Below are 14,934 nucleotides of genomic sequence, written 5' to 3'. Positions count from 1 at the left end.
CACGGCCAACACACACGGTCTGTTGGAAACTCGCTAAAGTTACGCAGACTGTACGTGTGTGGCGGCGGCGAGCACGAAGCCTCCGGCAATGCTAGAGCTGCTAAAATAGCACAAATTCACACACTGTTGGACACTCGGTAAAGTTATGCCGGGCAGACAAAGTATCGTTACGCCGAGCAGACACATAGCTGACAACCTGCTAAACTAAACTAAATGTGCGGTGGAGACTTTTACTGGGAAAGTGGCTGCATGTCTGCGACACTACACACAGCATCGTAGCTGCTAAGTTAACGCTCCCGGACAATGAATCGACTCCCGTCAACGAATATCTGTTGTGCTCCTACAGCTGGTACACCGATGGATGGGAGGCACAAATCTTGTCGGTTAACGGTTAATAATCGGTTAACGATGGTCGGTTATCGGTTAAGAACATTTTTCAAAATGAGCATCCCTTCAACAGATATATATACATACACTGTACAACCTGACAACCAATTAGAGTACAGAAGCCAATCAGAAAACAGATTATACAGTTAAACCCTACATTCTGTCACAGATGAAGTACCAGAAGAAGTGAAGCCAATGCTGAAGTGCCTTAAACTTGCATTCTTTCTAACAGCCAGCAGGGGGCGACTCCTCTGGTTGCTAAAAGAAGTCTGATTGTCTAGAAGTCTATGAGAAAATGAGCCTACTTCTCACTTGATTTATTACCTCAGTAAACATTGTAAACATGAGTTTATGGTCTCAATCACTAGTTTCAAGTCTTCTTCAATACAGCATGATGTTCATTTAGTAAATTATGGTCCCCTTCAGAGTCAAATAGACCATAAAGCAGGGGATGCTTTAGGGTGGGGCTACCAAGTGATTGACAGGTCGCTACCACGGAGTTGTCCGTGTTTTCATCTTACAACTTTAACCCTTTCACAGTGTGTTTTCAGTTCATGAAAGGTAATTATAACCTTTTGATCTCCTAAAAATGTCTTACTTAGCGTTTGGTTGTACTTAGCTACACCCTCTCGTGTCACTTCTGGTTGCAAAAAAACAACACGGCGACGGCCAAAAATGCCGAAATCGAGGCACAGACACAATACTTGTTATTGGATACATTCATTGTTGGTTTTGGTTGACAATTAGAAAATCATAGAATATGACCGGCCTCATTATTTATATCAGCGATCAAATACATTAGATACTTGGTATTTGTCTGACTCGAATCTTAGCTCGCACTTGATGACAGCCCACCCTGACAGACCTGGCTTTTTCAGATTCCTCAATATCCCCAGACGGACCGATAACCCTGGAGTCTTATATTTTTGGATATGACATCATTCATAATTCATCCATCAACAGCACCTCTCATTTCCTCTCTGTCAGCCGCACATTCCTCACACTTTCTCCCCCTTCCCTCCCATCCCCTCTTTTCTCTCCCGGTATCACTCATCGTTCACCTCTCATACGTCTGCCATGTCATCGCTTCTCGCTACGTCTCCCTTCCTTGTTCGCACATTCACCCTCCCCTACCCGTCGTTGTGTGATTTATAGAGTCATTCAGAGCGGTGCCCGGCCCATTGATTGTCTATCAGAGGGAGGTGATTTGTCAGGAGGGAGATGTGGGATTATTTGATGTCTTTGCCTTCTGATTAGTGACTGACACCAGACATAAAGACATCTTCTGTCAACAGCATCTATTATGCACGCTGTCACTCCCAGTTTTAAAGTCAGACAGTCAGAAAAACATAAGTTTTGTCAACAAAGCCAGACAATAACACCGAGGGTTATCTCATCTCATCTCATCTTCACTGAGGGTTATCCTTTTTATTAAAGGTTAAAGGACCAGTGTGTAAAATTTCGGGGGATCTATTAGCAGAAATTAAATATAATATTAATAACTATGTTTTCATGAGTGTATAAGGTAGCGCTTTATAATAACCATCTTTTATAAATTGTAAATTGATGATTAAACTTAGTTAATAGTTATTTTACTGTCAACAAACAGTTTTATCATTAGTTTGTATAAAAGGAAATAATTAGTTTATGAATTATATATTTTATCACATTCTGATTACATTAATAAACTGTTTATTATTAGTTTATTTTTGCACACATTATAACATTTGATATACTGTAATAAGTATTTGTTAATGATTACCAAATGATTTGTAAACCTTTAAGAAATAATTTGTAAAACTATATTATTCATTTATAATCTATAAACATTACGTAGATAGATGGACCAGAAAACAATTATTAACCATTGATAAAATATTAACTATCTTTCTAAATAATGTTTATAGATGTTTAACAAAGTGTTTATTAACCATTTAACAAGGTATTATAATCATCAGTTGCAACTTTATAATAGTCATTCAAATAATGTTTATTGATAGTTTACAAACCAATTATTAACCATTAAAAAAGTCTTACAAATATCTATCTACAGTAGGTAATGTTGATGTTTTGCAAGCAATTTCTTTAAGGTTTACAAATAATATCTTAATCATAAAGAAATACATATAATATAGTATATAAAATGTTATAATATGTGCAACAATAAACTGTTAAAATAACAAGTTATAGCATTACTAATAATTAGTAAACATTATTATAATTTAATTGTTTGTTAACAGTAAAATAACTATTATATAAAGTTTAATCAACTATCAATTTATCATTTATAAATGATTGTTATTATAAAGTGTATAATCACCTGACACTAAGAATCTTTGTGTTTTCAGTAGCTTAGAATGAGTCCTTCATATCTACATAGGGAGCGGGTCCTCTTCATGGAGTCCGCCATGTTTCTAAAGTAGCCCAGAACGGACAAACCAAACACTTGTTTTTACGTTACCTGAAGGCCACCGTAGTTCTCCGACACGTTTGTGAAACTGTGGTAACGTAAGCAGCAGAGTGTAAAACCGTAACGCCAGCCGCCGTCTGACTTCCGCTGCTCCTATAGTAGTGTTATTATGGTAAAGATGGCCTCTGAGCGAGGCGAACGGCGTTAGCACGGTTTTGCACTCGGCGGCTCACGTTACCGCGGTCTTGGAAAGGGAGGAGTGAGCGGAGGGGTACTCAGTTGGTTGCAATCTGCAACCACACCTTTAAATGCCGCCAAATCCTACACACTTTACCTTTTAAAGTCAAGTCAGTGTCATCTCCCTCCTGTAGTTCCTCAGAGATGTTTATCTCTCAACCCTCCTCCTCTGTGTGTTTTGCAGATTGCTGAGTGGGAGGAGAAGCAGCTTGATGAGCAGGTCGATTTCAGCAACTGCAAGATCGACCCCGCCCCGTTCCAGCTGGTGGAGCGCACGTCGCTGCATAAGGTCTGATTATAAACACAGCTGTTACTAGACGTGTGTCTGATGTGATACTAGATGTGTATCTTTGCTACGGTTATTCAGTTTATCCGCAAAAAAATGAATTTAGAGTGATTTCTGGTGCACAAGAATTGCTTCAATTATAGGAACAAGAGCATCAGCACTTATTAATTGATTTGGGGAAGGCATGTTTATTTGTATAGCACTTCTCAATCCAATTCAGACTGCTTTACATAAGATATAAAAGGCATTAAACAAGAAAAGAAACACAAACTGACATATAGGATTGGAAAATAGTGAAATGAAATATCGTTAGCGTTATCGCGTTAACTTTGAGCCCTACTTTACTTTAATGCAGCCTTTAAAACCAGGAAACACTTATGCCATATTATGATGTTGATAGCCAAAATCTAAGACGATATCTAGTCTAATATTCTGATATCAATATCGATATATTGCCCAGCCCATAGTCATGCACAGTAAGTATCGGCGTGAGGCCATCTTGATTCCCCAACGCCAACAGAAGTACTTGGAAAGCGAACAGCCACCAGTTCTGATACTCCGGATTCTCTCGGTGCTCCTGCGGTGTGTCCTGACATTGAAGGAGCATGCAAACAACCCAAAATAACACACACACACACACACACACACACACACACACACACACACACACACACTTGAGCCAATTTCCCCAACTGAGTGAAGAATAGTGAGAGTGCAGTATAAAGAAAGGAGCTTTAGCTCTTTAGTGCTCGTGTTGATTTAGTTCTCTCACCATGAAAGAGGCTCTGTCTCCAGCACACACACACACATTTCAGTGTTGAAACCCTCACTTTCTACCAAGCACACACACACAAACACACACACACCGACTCTTTCTGGCTTGCCGGCGGCTGTGGCAGCACCTAATGTCTCCCATTCATAACGCTACCTTCCCTCTCTCCCTCATCCTCTGGGCTCTGTGTGAATACTCTTTAAACATTTAAGAGAGGGATCCTGCACCAATCCATCTCGCTCCCTCCCTCCACTGCACACTGCCAAAAGCCAATACCACGCACAATCTCCTTCAGCATATTAAACACCGCACGCCGCCACCGCCGCTGTATGCAGGTGTGTGTGTGTGTGTGTGTGTGTGAAGTTATTCTCTCTACATCTTGCCCTGCTCTCTTGCTCGGCCTCTCTGGATCAGGCTTCCATTTATCTCCTGCTGTTTACTGTTGTTGTTGTTCTGTGTTTGGCGTTCGGGCCCTTTTGTAACGGACAAATCTGTTTCTTGGGATATTTACATGACAATATGTCACTGCAGTCACTGTGGTCGGGGTTTTGACCCGGCTACTGCTGTCGGTCCATTTGAGGTAGTAGTGGCTAACAGGACTCAAAGCAAACCACACTTCCATCAATCTTTACGTTTTAATAAAAGACAATGACTCATGAAGCTATTGCATATATTCTTTATTAGGGCTGTCAAAATTAACGTGTTAAGGCAAATTTGTTTTAACGCTAATTTCTTAAACATATTAACACATCTTGCGATTTTTAATTAACCTGGTAGAAATCTGATGATCTGACGATCTTTCGGAGGTTGTAGCAGGCTGTGAAAGGTAGTGAAGATACTGGCCTCATGAAACTACAAAACCTAATGAATCCATTGGTACCAATCATGTCATAGTAGCTTGTCGTGAAGGAGGTTAAATAACGCTCCAACCTAAGTTAAATTTTGGCGAGGAAAAACTGGCATGGCCATTTTCAAAGGGGTCCCTTGACCTCTGACCTCAAGATATGTGAATGTAAAATGGTTCTATGGGTACCCACGAGTCTCCCCTTTACAGACATGCCCACTTTATGATAATCACATGCAGTTTGGGGCAAGTCATAGTCAAGTCAGCACACTGACACACTGACAGCTGTTGTTGCCTGTTGGGCTGCAGTTTGCCATGTTATGATTTGAGCATATTTATTATGCTAAATGCAGTACCTGTGAGGGTTTCTGGACAATATCTGTCATTGTTTTGTGTAGTTTATTGATTTCCAGTAAGAAATATATACATCCATTTACATAAAGCAGCATATTTGCCAAATCCCATGTTGATAAGAGTATTAAATACTTGACAAATCTCCCTTTAAGGTACATTTTGAACAGATAAAAAATGTGCGATTAATATGCGATTATTCGTGATTAACTATGGACAATCATGCGATTAATCATGATTACATATTTTGATAAATTTAGCCATAGTGTTAATTAATGAGCTTCAGAGGTGCTGGCTTTAGATGTCCTCTCAGCAAGAGAGCGAATAAAGGATTTTCCCAAAACATCGAACTATTCTTCTAAACATTGCTTTAGCACCACAAAAAAAAGTCCATTCGCCCCGAATGTATTGAGATGGTGGCTAAATAATCAAAAGATATCTCAAATCACTGGCTGAATGAAAACGTGGAAATATGTTGTTTTTTGTAATTTGGGTGAATCCGGTAGAACAGCATCATTTTTACATGCCACTATATAATTTGCCAGATCAAATGTGATCCTCAATATAATTACCATGAACATACCATATTGGAGATTATTTGTAGTGTTTCTCCAAATTAAGATCCCATAATACCCCATGGTTTCCACTTTATGATTAAAGAAGACAAACACCAAATATTCAGTGCAGATGCAATGCAGAATCTGGGTTCTGCTGGTCGAGCTTGTGTTTGTTTATAGTCTCTAATGCAGTGATACTCAACTTACAGCCTGCGTGCAGGGTGCCGGTTGGCCCGCCGACCATTTTCTAATTCACAATGACAATAAATTGATTCACAAAGGGATTTTTTTGTACTTTTAATATAAATAAGGTGCCGGAGTGCACTAAAAAAGCATCAACATAGACTAATAGAGCTTATTATTATTATTTTACCCCAAAAAAAGTGCCGGAGATGATCCCCCAAGACCCGCCCGACAGATTAATCTTTGTTTATTAACTGGCCTCCTGTCATCTTGTAAAAGTGGCCCCGGGCAAAGCAAGTTGAGTATCTCTGTCTCACATTACTGTGCTGATGATCAATTGATTGTAAAATGACGTTTGCAGCACCTTTTAATCAGTGAATTGTATTTTAAATAGATGTGAATGGGCTGAAAAGGAGGTGAGCTGACTCTGTCTCCAGAGACGCTACGATATCCTCCTGTGGGGGAAACTCGTTGACAGATTTCATTACGACCGGCCCTGGCCTAAAAACACTTTAACATCTCTTTCTTGGCACAGCTTCTGTTTGCTTGGCACAGTGGGATCAATTTCAGATGTCCCAAATGCCCATTCTGGCTTAGCAAAAAAAGTCTCATTAAACACTAAAAGGGTCTACAACAAAAAAGTCCAGTTGGCATCAATCCTGCAACCTTCCTAATCCGCCGCTGAAGTTTTTGACCTCTCGCTCTTTTTTGCTTTTAGCTGCACGGAGCTGCTCTCCTGCTCGGTAACTCTAGTAGTGGAGATGAGATTAAATGAAACTTTAATGATCCCCATGGGGAAATTGAGTCATTGCATCAGCAAATACAGTACTAATAGGGCAGAGCGTATAAATAGAGCAGAACAGGGTCACAGAGACATGCAAAAGTTTCCAGCAAAGTTAAACAAAGTAAAGACATGTATGACGCTGATAGCTCATAATGACAACTTCAGTATTCACAGAACATTTAAGCAGTGCTTTTTTTGTTATTTGAACTGCATTGAAATTTGTTTTTTCTATCATGAATCACACAAATACAGCTACAAAAGCAATTATATAAAAACAGTTTGTCCGTTGTTTGAAAACATGTAAGTTAATAAATAGTGTGTTGGTTGGTTCGTAATAATCCAATCAATTTACAATTCTTATAGTTCTCTTGTGTTGCATGAAAACTGGATTAATGTTGGTTCTGTATGTGTTTCCCTAAACCTCCACACAGTAGGTAATGTATTAGAAATTGGTCTTGACATTTATACCCCTTTTATGTGAGAGACTCAGAGCGCTTTAACATCTTCAACCTGCCTTTAACCTCATCAATGAGACAGCTGTCACGGGGTTAATGTGCAGTCGACACCATTAGTAGAGACTCAAGTCTCCACGCAGAGTTCAATACGCATATATAATACGATTATAAATGATAAACAAATAAAGTTGTGCGTCAGTTACAGTGATCAGCCAGTAAAATGTTAAAAACGTTGGCAACATAAAGTGAGAAATGTGCTGGTTTATTGTGGACAAAAATATCCCTGTAATTGGGATTATTACAATATTCATCACACTTTCCTCAATATTAGAGTGAAGATACAGAAAGTGCCAACAGCATTGTTACCATGAGTGTGTTTCAACTCCAGTAAAACCAGTATAAGCACAACAATTCAATGATCAGAGCACTCTGAATGTCACATAATGAATCCATTGTGAATTAACTTGTCAGTGTTGGATAATTGAAGTCAGTGGTGCATTTGCTTAACTGAGCCTCATTTTCTATTTAAAGTAGGAACCCAGCGCTATTGTCTCTGGTTTGTACTGGGGTTTTTTTTGTGTTTCAGTGATTGTTCCTAACCAACTGTGCTTTGTTTTCCTGCAGACCCACACCATCTTCTCCCTGCTGGGCCTCGACCACGCCTACGTCACCAGCATCGGACGCCTCATCGGGGTGGTTTCCCTCAAAGAGGTAAGAGTCTTGTCACAGGCAGTGGGCAACCTCTCGTTCTGAGAAGTGAAGCCAAAGCTGAAGTGTCTTAAACCTACATTCTCTCTAACAGCCAGCAGGGGGCGACTCCTCTGGTTGCGAAAAGAAGTCTGATTGTATAGAAGTCTATGAGAAAATGAGCCTACTTCTCACTTGATTTATTACATCAGTAAACATTGTAAACATGAGTTTATGGTCTCAATCACTAGTTTCAAGTCTTCTTCAATACAGCATGATGTCCATTTAGTAAATTATGGTCTCATTTAGAGTCAAATAGACCATAAAGCAGGGGATGCTTTAGGGCGGGGCTACCTTGTGATTGACAGGTCGCTACCACGGCATTGTCTGGTCTGGGAGTTGTCCATGTTTTCGTCTTACAACTTTAACCCATAGTGTGTTTTCACTTCATGAAAGTTAATTATAACCTTTTGGTCGCTTAAAAATGTCTTATTTTAGCGTTCAGTTGTACTTAGCTCCACCCTCACGTGTCACTTCTGGTTGCAAATTACCAAGATGGCGACGGCCAAAATGCTGAACTTGAGGCTTCAAAACAGCAGTTCACAAACCAATTGGTGACGTCACGGTGACTACGTCCACTTCTTATATACTTATTCTATGGTTCTATGGTCAAGTTTCAGCCTGTACACGCATAGTGTCTTTTCAAAATAAACTTCCAACGTGGGTGTACTTAATTTTTAGGTTTACTTATGCAACAAAAGTATGTGGTTTTGGTTAGAATAAGTACTTTTGTTACGTAAAATAAATATGTTCTACAGAAGTGATCTAGCAAAACTACGGGAAGATAAGTGAACGTTTACTTGGTTTCACACGGAATCTTTAACAGCGAGCGGTCTCCTGGGTGAATGTCCTGTGTTTGTTTGTCGCGTCCATCCTCCCCTCACACCCGCTTTATGATACGATACGATACGATACGATACGATACGATACGATACGATACGATACACTTTATTGTCCCCCTTGGGGAAATTAGTCTTGGACTCAAGTGCTGCACACCATCAGCTGCCTCCACAGCAGCATCAATAAATAAAAACATAAAAAAACAAAAAAACAATCCACATGTAAACAGAGTAACACATACTCTACTTGAATTTATTCAGCATTTGGATGTACTTAGCTTCCCCCTCTCATGTCACTTTTGGTTGCAAATAAACCAACATGGCGACAGCCAAACATCAAGATAGCGGCAGCCAAATTGCTGAACTCGAGGCTTCAAAACCATAGTCCACAAACCAATCAGTGACGTCACGGAGACTAAGTCCACATACAGACTATTGATCACAGATCATTTTGGGTTGTTTGACTTTTTCAAGTTTTGTGCATACAGTATACTATCACTGAATTCAGTGTAAAGTGGTTTCATACCTCTTGAATTTAAACTCATAATCCACTTTTTTGTCTAAATTTCTTCGACACCTATAGTCTCATGTAAACAGTCGAGCATATTCACTGCTTTCATAATTGTAAAATCATTGTTAACATCATCAGGAGTGCTGTCACAGTGCTGTACACACACACACAAAGACATTTCAGTCAACATTAAGGATTCCTCCTCCCTCTGCCTGTTATGTACTGTGACAGACAAAAGGCTGCTTAATATTGCTGTCTCTATCTATTGTTTCTCTGTCTGTTCTCTGCCCCCCCTCCCTCTCTCTTTCCATCTCTCCTGCCTCACAAACAACTGAAAACCCCTCGCTCTTTGTGAATTGGCCAGGAAGTGGTGAGAGGATTGTTGCTAAGTGCAGTGCTGCTTGCCTGTCCGTGACATTTAGGCTTTTTTGTTCTGCGTTCCACCAGCAGACAAAAACCCAGCCGAGGCAGATAAAGCCCAGCCTCTCCCAGTCAGCCTGTCTGTCACACAGACACGCTGTTATATCACCGCCTCGCTGGTCCATACGGAGAGAGAAAAAGAGTCGCGGGGATGTTTGTGTGCGTGATTATAGTGCATTATTTCCACCCAGGAGCATTAAAGACACTATTCTTTTCAGTGCTGCCACAGGATCTGTAGCAACCAAATCCTTCACCCTATCAGCCAAATTACAAACTTGGCCTGGCCAAACAGAAAACTCAATAATACGCTCTCACACAGAGACAATAGAGAGAGAGATGGGATGAAAGAGACTGTAGAGAATCTCAACAAACTTTCACACAGCTCCAATGTGTATACGAGGATGAATAATGATCCATAGGCGACATTTAAAAGTATTAAAAAAACAAAAACTTTAGAGGCCATATAAACCCAATGTGTTCTGATTATTAAAAACACGAGATGGTCGTGTTTTCCTTTCTCAATAAATACAAATGTAAATCATTTAAAAAAATCATATGTGCATGTTTTGCTAAATTAACACGACATGCTGTGATTGATAGTAAAAACTAGTTAGCAAGCAAGCAGAGAAATCTAAACAGTTTGCTGAAAGTAACAGATAAATGGTTGAAATTGTTAGACAAATGTAACACATAAAAATCGTGGAAATAGTTAGCTCAATGAAATGGATTAGCAGTTGAAATAGTTAGCTAAAAGTTTGCTAACTATTTCAACAATTTATTTGTTACTTTAAGCTAATTATTTCATCTATTTTTATGTGCTACTTTTAGCTAACTATTTGAACGTTTAATTGACAAATTTGAACTACCTATTTCAACCTTTATCCATTACTTTTAGCTAAATGGTTGAAATAGTTAGCTAAAAGTAGTGAATTAACACATACAAATCGTTGAAATAGTTAGGTTGAAGTAACGAATAAATGGTTGAAATAGTTCGCCAAAATTAGTCAATTAACCAATCAAAAAGTTAGCAAAAAATTAAAAAAATGGTCAAAATAGTTTGCTAAAAGTAACAGATAAATTGTTGAAATAGCCAAATTAGTTAGCTAAAAGTAGGCTAATGTTTGAAGTATATATCTAAATGTCATGAAAAAACATTTTTAAATAGTTAGATAAAAGTAAAGTAGGTAGCTAGCATTGCTTGTCTTAGAACCTCGTCTTTATTTCCCTATAATTGGTGCCAAATAACACAATTATTTTCAGGAGACGCTCAAGAATTTATTTGGAATTAACAGACAAAAAACACCTGATGACCTACTGTATTTTTCGTCACATATTGCTGATACAGTTCAATATTAAGTCATGAAGGTGGTGCTCGCAAAACCACCAAAATGCTTTTGACCGGTACAGAATTGATGCGTATGTGTCTTATTGGCGGTGCAGTCTTAATCGAGGTTAACTCCCTGTTCTCACTTTACCAAAGTGTATTAGTAGTAATATTGTTTGGCCAGACTAAGACCTTTGGCAATAACTAAAATAATTGTCTCTGCCAGCCACTTTGACTTCCTGTAATAAATTGTCCATTTTTATGAACATTTCTAATAAAAGGCAGCCTGCAGTGTAAAGCTACTGTGAGAAGCAGATCTGACCCTGTGAGTGGACGTTCTTTGATCTACTTCATTTCTGCCGTGTGTGGGTGGCGAGGGGAGCTGCAGAGATTAATAAATGTGCAGTCATTTCCACCTCTGCTTTCTCCTCTCTCCTCTTGTTCTGTGAAATGTTTCAGCAAACAGCAGCATAAGTCAAAGTCATTCTGACCTCGCTCTCCAGTGCACGCTACCCTCTGACCATGATCTTTCCCTCCATTACATTTCAGAAAAGAGGTTCCGGTGCGAAAGAGAAAATGGCTTGTGTGCCCGCGCATTAGATTGTAATGATCTTTCTCTGTAGAGCGAGGCCAGTACAGTGTCAGGGTTAGCACTTCTATTTCCACTGGGGCCGCCCATGACAAAACTGAATGCAGCACAGCATAATAAAGCACTGTGAATAAAACACTGTAACAAATAGCACAATTTAAGAGATGAAATAAAATAAGATAGCACAATTTAGAGACCAACTTTTTATATTTATAATGTTGCAAACCAGGGAAATGTTGAATGGCGACATTTTTGCCTAGAAAACAGAAGACTTTGATCCAGAAGATCGCTGTTCGTGTCCCATGTGTGACGTTCCAATCAGCTGTTCGTTCATGTCCCATGTTAACGACATTCAGTGTCATTTTCACTCTACAAATGTAGTAGTTTTAAGCCCAACCATGTAGTTCTTTAAGGCATAAAAATCATAACATCGTTGGGGTGTTACCTGTATGAGTGCCTAGACTTGAGCTCTCTCTGTAACTGTCTTGTCTTTCTCCGTCCAGCTTCGTAAGGCCATCGAGGGCTCTGTGACGGTGAAGGGCGTGAAGGTGCGTCCTCCTCTGGCCAGCTTCCGGGACAGCGGCACCAGCAGCAGCGAGAACGAAGCCACCGAGCTCCACAAACTGTGGGATCGCCACAAGAGCATGTCGCTGCCCCGCGAACACACCCCCTCCGAGTCCGACGAGAAATCCCAGTGAGGGGAAAGTAGAGGAGGAGGAAGAAGAAGAGGAGGAGGGTGAGGAAGCATTGAGATCTTTAATCTCCCAAAGCCATAAAAATGCAAAAATCCTCAGGGCTTAGGATCAACATGTAATTCTGGAAAGTGTCCTACTGCTAGCCTCTTCGTAACTCCTCATCTACTCCTCTTTCTCTCCACCATCCACTTTGCTTCATGGACCCACCAGTGCTCTCTCCAGGAGTCTTGCACTGACCAAGCCAGACACTCCACGGGGGAGAGGAGCTCAACCTGCTCTCCATTAACCCTCGGGAACCCACAGCGATGTGGACTAGAGGGGGTTGGGAGACTCATGTTGGTCGAATCCAACAAGGGAATGGGTTGAAATCTTTAAAAAGGGATTTTTTTTTTGTGTATATGTTTAGAATTGAGATCAAAGTTTGGACCTGCAAAAGTTTTTTTGAACGAGTCTTCCACTTGAGTATAGAAATTCAGCAACGATGACAAGGAAGAATAACGTGTGCGTGTACTGTAAGTGTGAGTGTGTGAAACGAGAAAATGTGTGCGTGAAGAGGGAGGTAGCAGACGACTATTTCTTATACGATTTTTTTTTTTATTGTCTTTAGAACATTTAAATCTTTGTTTTCCAGCTTGAATAATTTTATTTCTGACTGATCAGGTGGTCTGGGTTTAACTGGAATTTGCCATTTACTTTGTAAATTACACTACAGTTTGTCCCATTGACGAGCACTGGACTAAGGGGACAGATGCCTTTTTCATTATACCTCTTTTTCTTCTCATCTCTTCACTGCGAGTCTTAATGGTCAGGTTGAGAGTTCAGTCTATGCAAGCAGATGTGCCTGTTGGCAGTGGCGGAAGCACCTGTAGCCCTTTTCATAGATGTACATTCCTTTCATACTGTAGCTACGGCCCTTACATTACAAAGACACATAGAAACACACACACAAACAAGAGCGCGGCGATGCACTCCCGGGAGTTTCTGCTAAATATAGCTCTTAATAACCGTTCCCGAGAAGGTTGGGGCGGATGGAGAAGGGCAGGAAGCGAGGGAGGGAGGAAGAACTGGGAGCAAATGGATAGCTGGAAGAATGAAGACATCATTACCTAACCAGCTGCTCTGGGCCCTCTCATCAATCTGTCTTTGATCGCCATGTTAGCTAACCTCCATTACTATCAGAGACACAGAACCCCCCCACCACCACCACCACCAGCTATATGATGTAATAGTCCAGGACTGAGTCAGACGCTGCTCTCAACGTATACAGCAGCACATGATGATATGTAAGCAGCTTAATTAAAACCGCTTAAAGGGATAGTTCAGGTGTTTTGAAGTGTGGTTGTATGAGGTACTTATCCATAGTCAGTGTATTACCTACAGTAGATGACGGTCGGCACGACCCCAGTTTAGAGAAACAGATAGGAGTTAACACACGGGAGCAAAGCAATGTGCTGCTGTGGACGGGGGCAGCACATAGTTTTTTTTAGGTGTCTAAAATACGTATTGCTGCTGCCCCTGTCCACAGCAGTACAGTAACTCCTGCGTGCTTCAAACTGGAGGCGTGCCGACCGTCATCTACTGTAGGTGATACACTGACTATAGATAAATATCTCATACAACCCCACTTCAAAACATCCAAACTATCACTTTAATAGTAAACTGAAGCAGGATCCAGTGAGATTAACTGGAGTAAAAACACTAAAGGAAATCGGCAACTGACCACTAGAGAGTCGTCAAAGATGTACGTTTACCACTATGAGTCCAAATCATTACTAAATTATCGCTCCAGCTACGAGTCCGGCGTAGTCGATGGATTGAATCTGGAACTGGAGCAATGAATGATTAATGGCAGCGTGGTTTCTGATTCAGCAAGCAGTCTGACATGACAGATAATGTATAAGTACTGTGTATTTAATAATTCATGTCTACCATAATGCTTGAAGCTTGTCAGTGCGCTCTCTGCTCATCGACAGAAAAACATTGATTTGTTTTCCCCTTTCCTCCATCCCTCCATCTTTACCACTACTGACCCCCAAATACTATGGACGACGGAACCTGCCAAAATAAAAAATAAATAAATAAATGACTCTATAAATAAATAAATAAATAAATATGTCATTAAATGTAGCAAAAATAATATAAAAAATATTTGTAATTAATTGATAAAATGTGACATAAATTGACATTTCTGTTTTAATTAGCTTCTATATTTATCTTTATATTTATTGCCTTATTTATTTACTCTTCTATTTACTTTTCACTTCTATTTAATTATGTATTTATTTATTTATTTTTGCATAAATAAATGCAAAAATAAACACATTAATAAAAATAAAAATTAATAAATACATTTCGAAAAAATAAAATAATTAAATGCATAAATAAATAAAAGAGAAAAATTTAACAGAAGATTAAATAAATAATGGAATTAATACAAAGATAAATAAATAAAGATGCTAATTTAAACAGAAATATCAATTCATGTCACATTTCATCAATTAATTACATTTATTTTTAACATTATTTTTGATACATTTAATGAC

The 14,934-nt window shown here is 39.5% G+C and overlaps 1 protein-coding gene across 6 annotated transcripts in view; it reads left to right on the top strand.

Moving 5' to 3' along the window:
- The window catches only part of clcn2b (chloride channel, voltage-sensitive 2b), a 166,137-nt gene extending 152,316 nt beyond the window's left edge, over positions 1-13,821 (top strand). For 5 of the 6 annotated variants that reach the window (XM_037775383.1, XM_037775389.1, XM_037775385.1 and 2 more), the window contains 3 exons: positions 3,219-3,323; positions 7,891-7,977; positions 12,200-13,821. In XM_037775383.1, coding sequence (XP_037631311.1) covers positions 3,219-3,323; positions 7,891-7,977; positions 12,200-12,394 — 387 coding nt within the window. In that variant the 3' untranslated portion in view covers positions 12,395-13,821. The remainder of the gene's footprint in view (positions 1-3,218; positions 3,324-7,890; positions 7,978-12,199) is intronic. The other variant, XM_037775384.1, reaches the window with a different exon arrangement.
- Positions 13,822-14,934: the final 1,113 nt, after the last annotated feature.

This window comes from Sebastes umbrosus, chromosome 7 (genome assembly GCF_015220745.1).
Source record: "Sebastes umbrosus isolate fSebUmb1 chromosome 7, fSebUmb1.pri, whole genome shotgun sequence".
In the NCBI taxonomy this organism is placed as follows: Eukaryota; Metazoa; Chordata; class Actinopteri; order Perciformes; family Sebastidae; genus Sebastes; species Sebastes umbrosus.
Note: the sequence above shows the minus strand (reverse complement) of the source record. Positions and strands in the feature narration are given on the sequence as shown.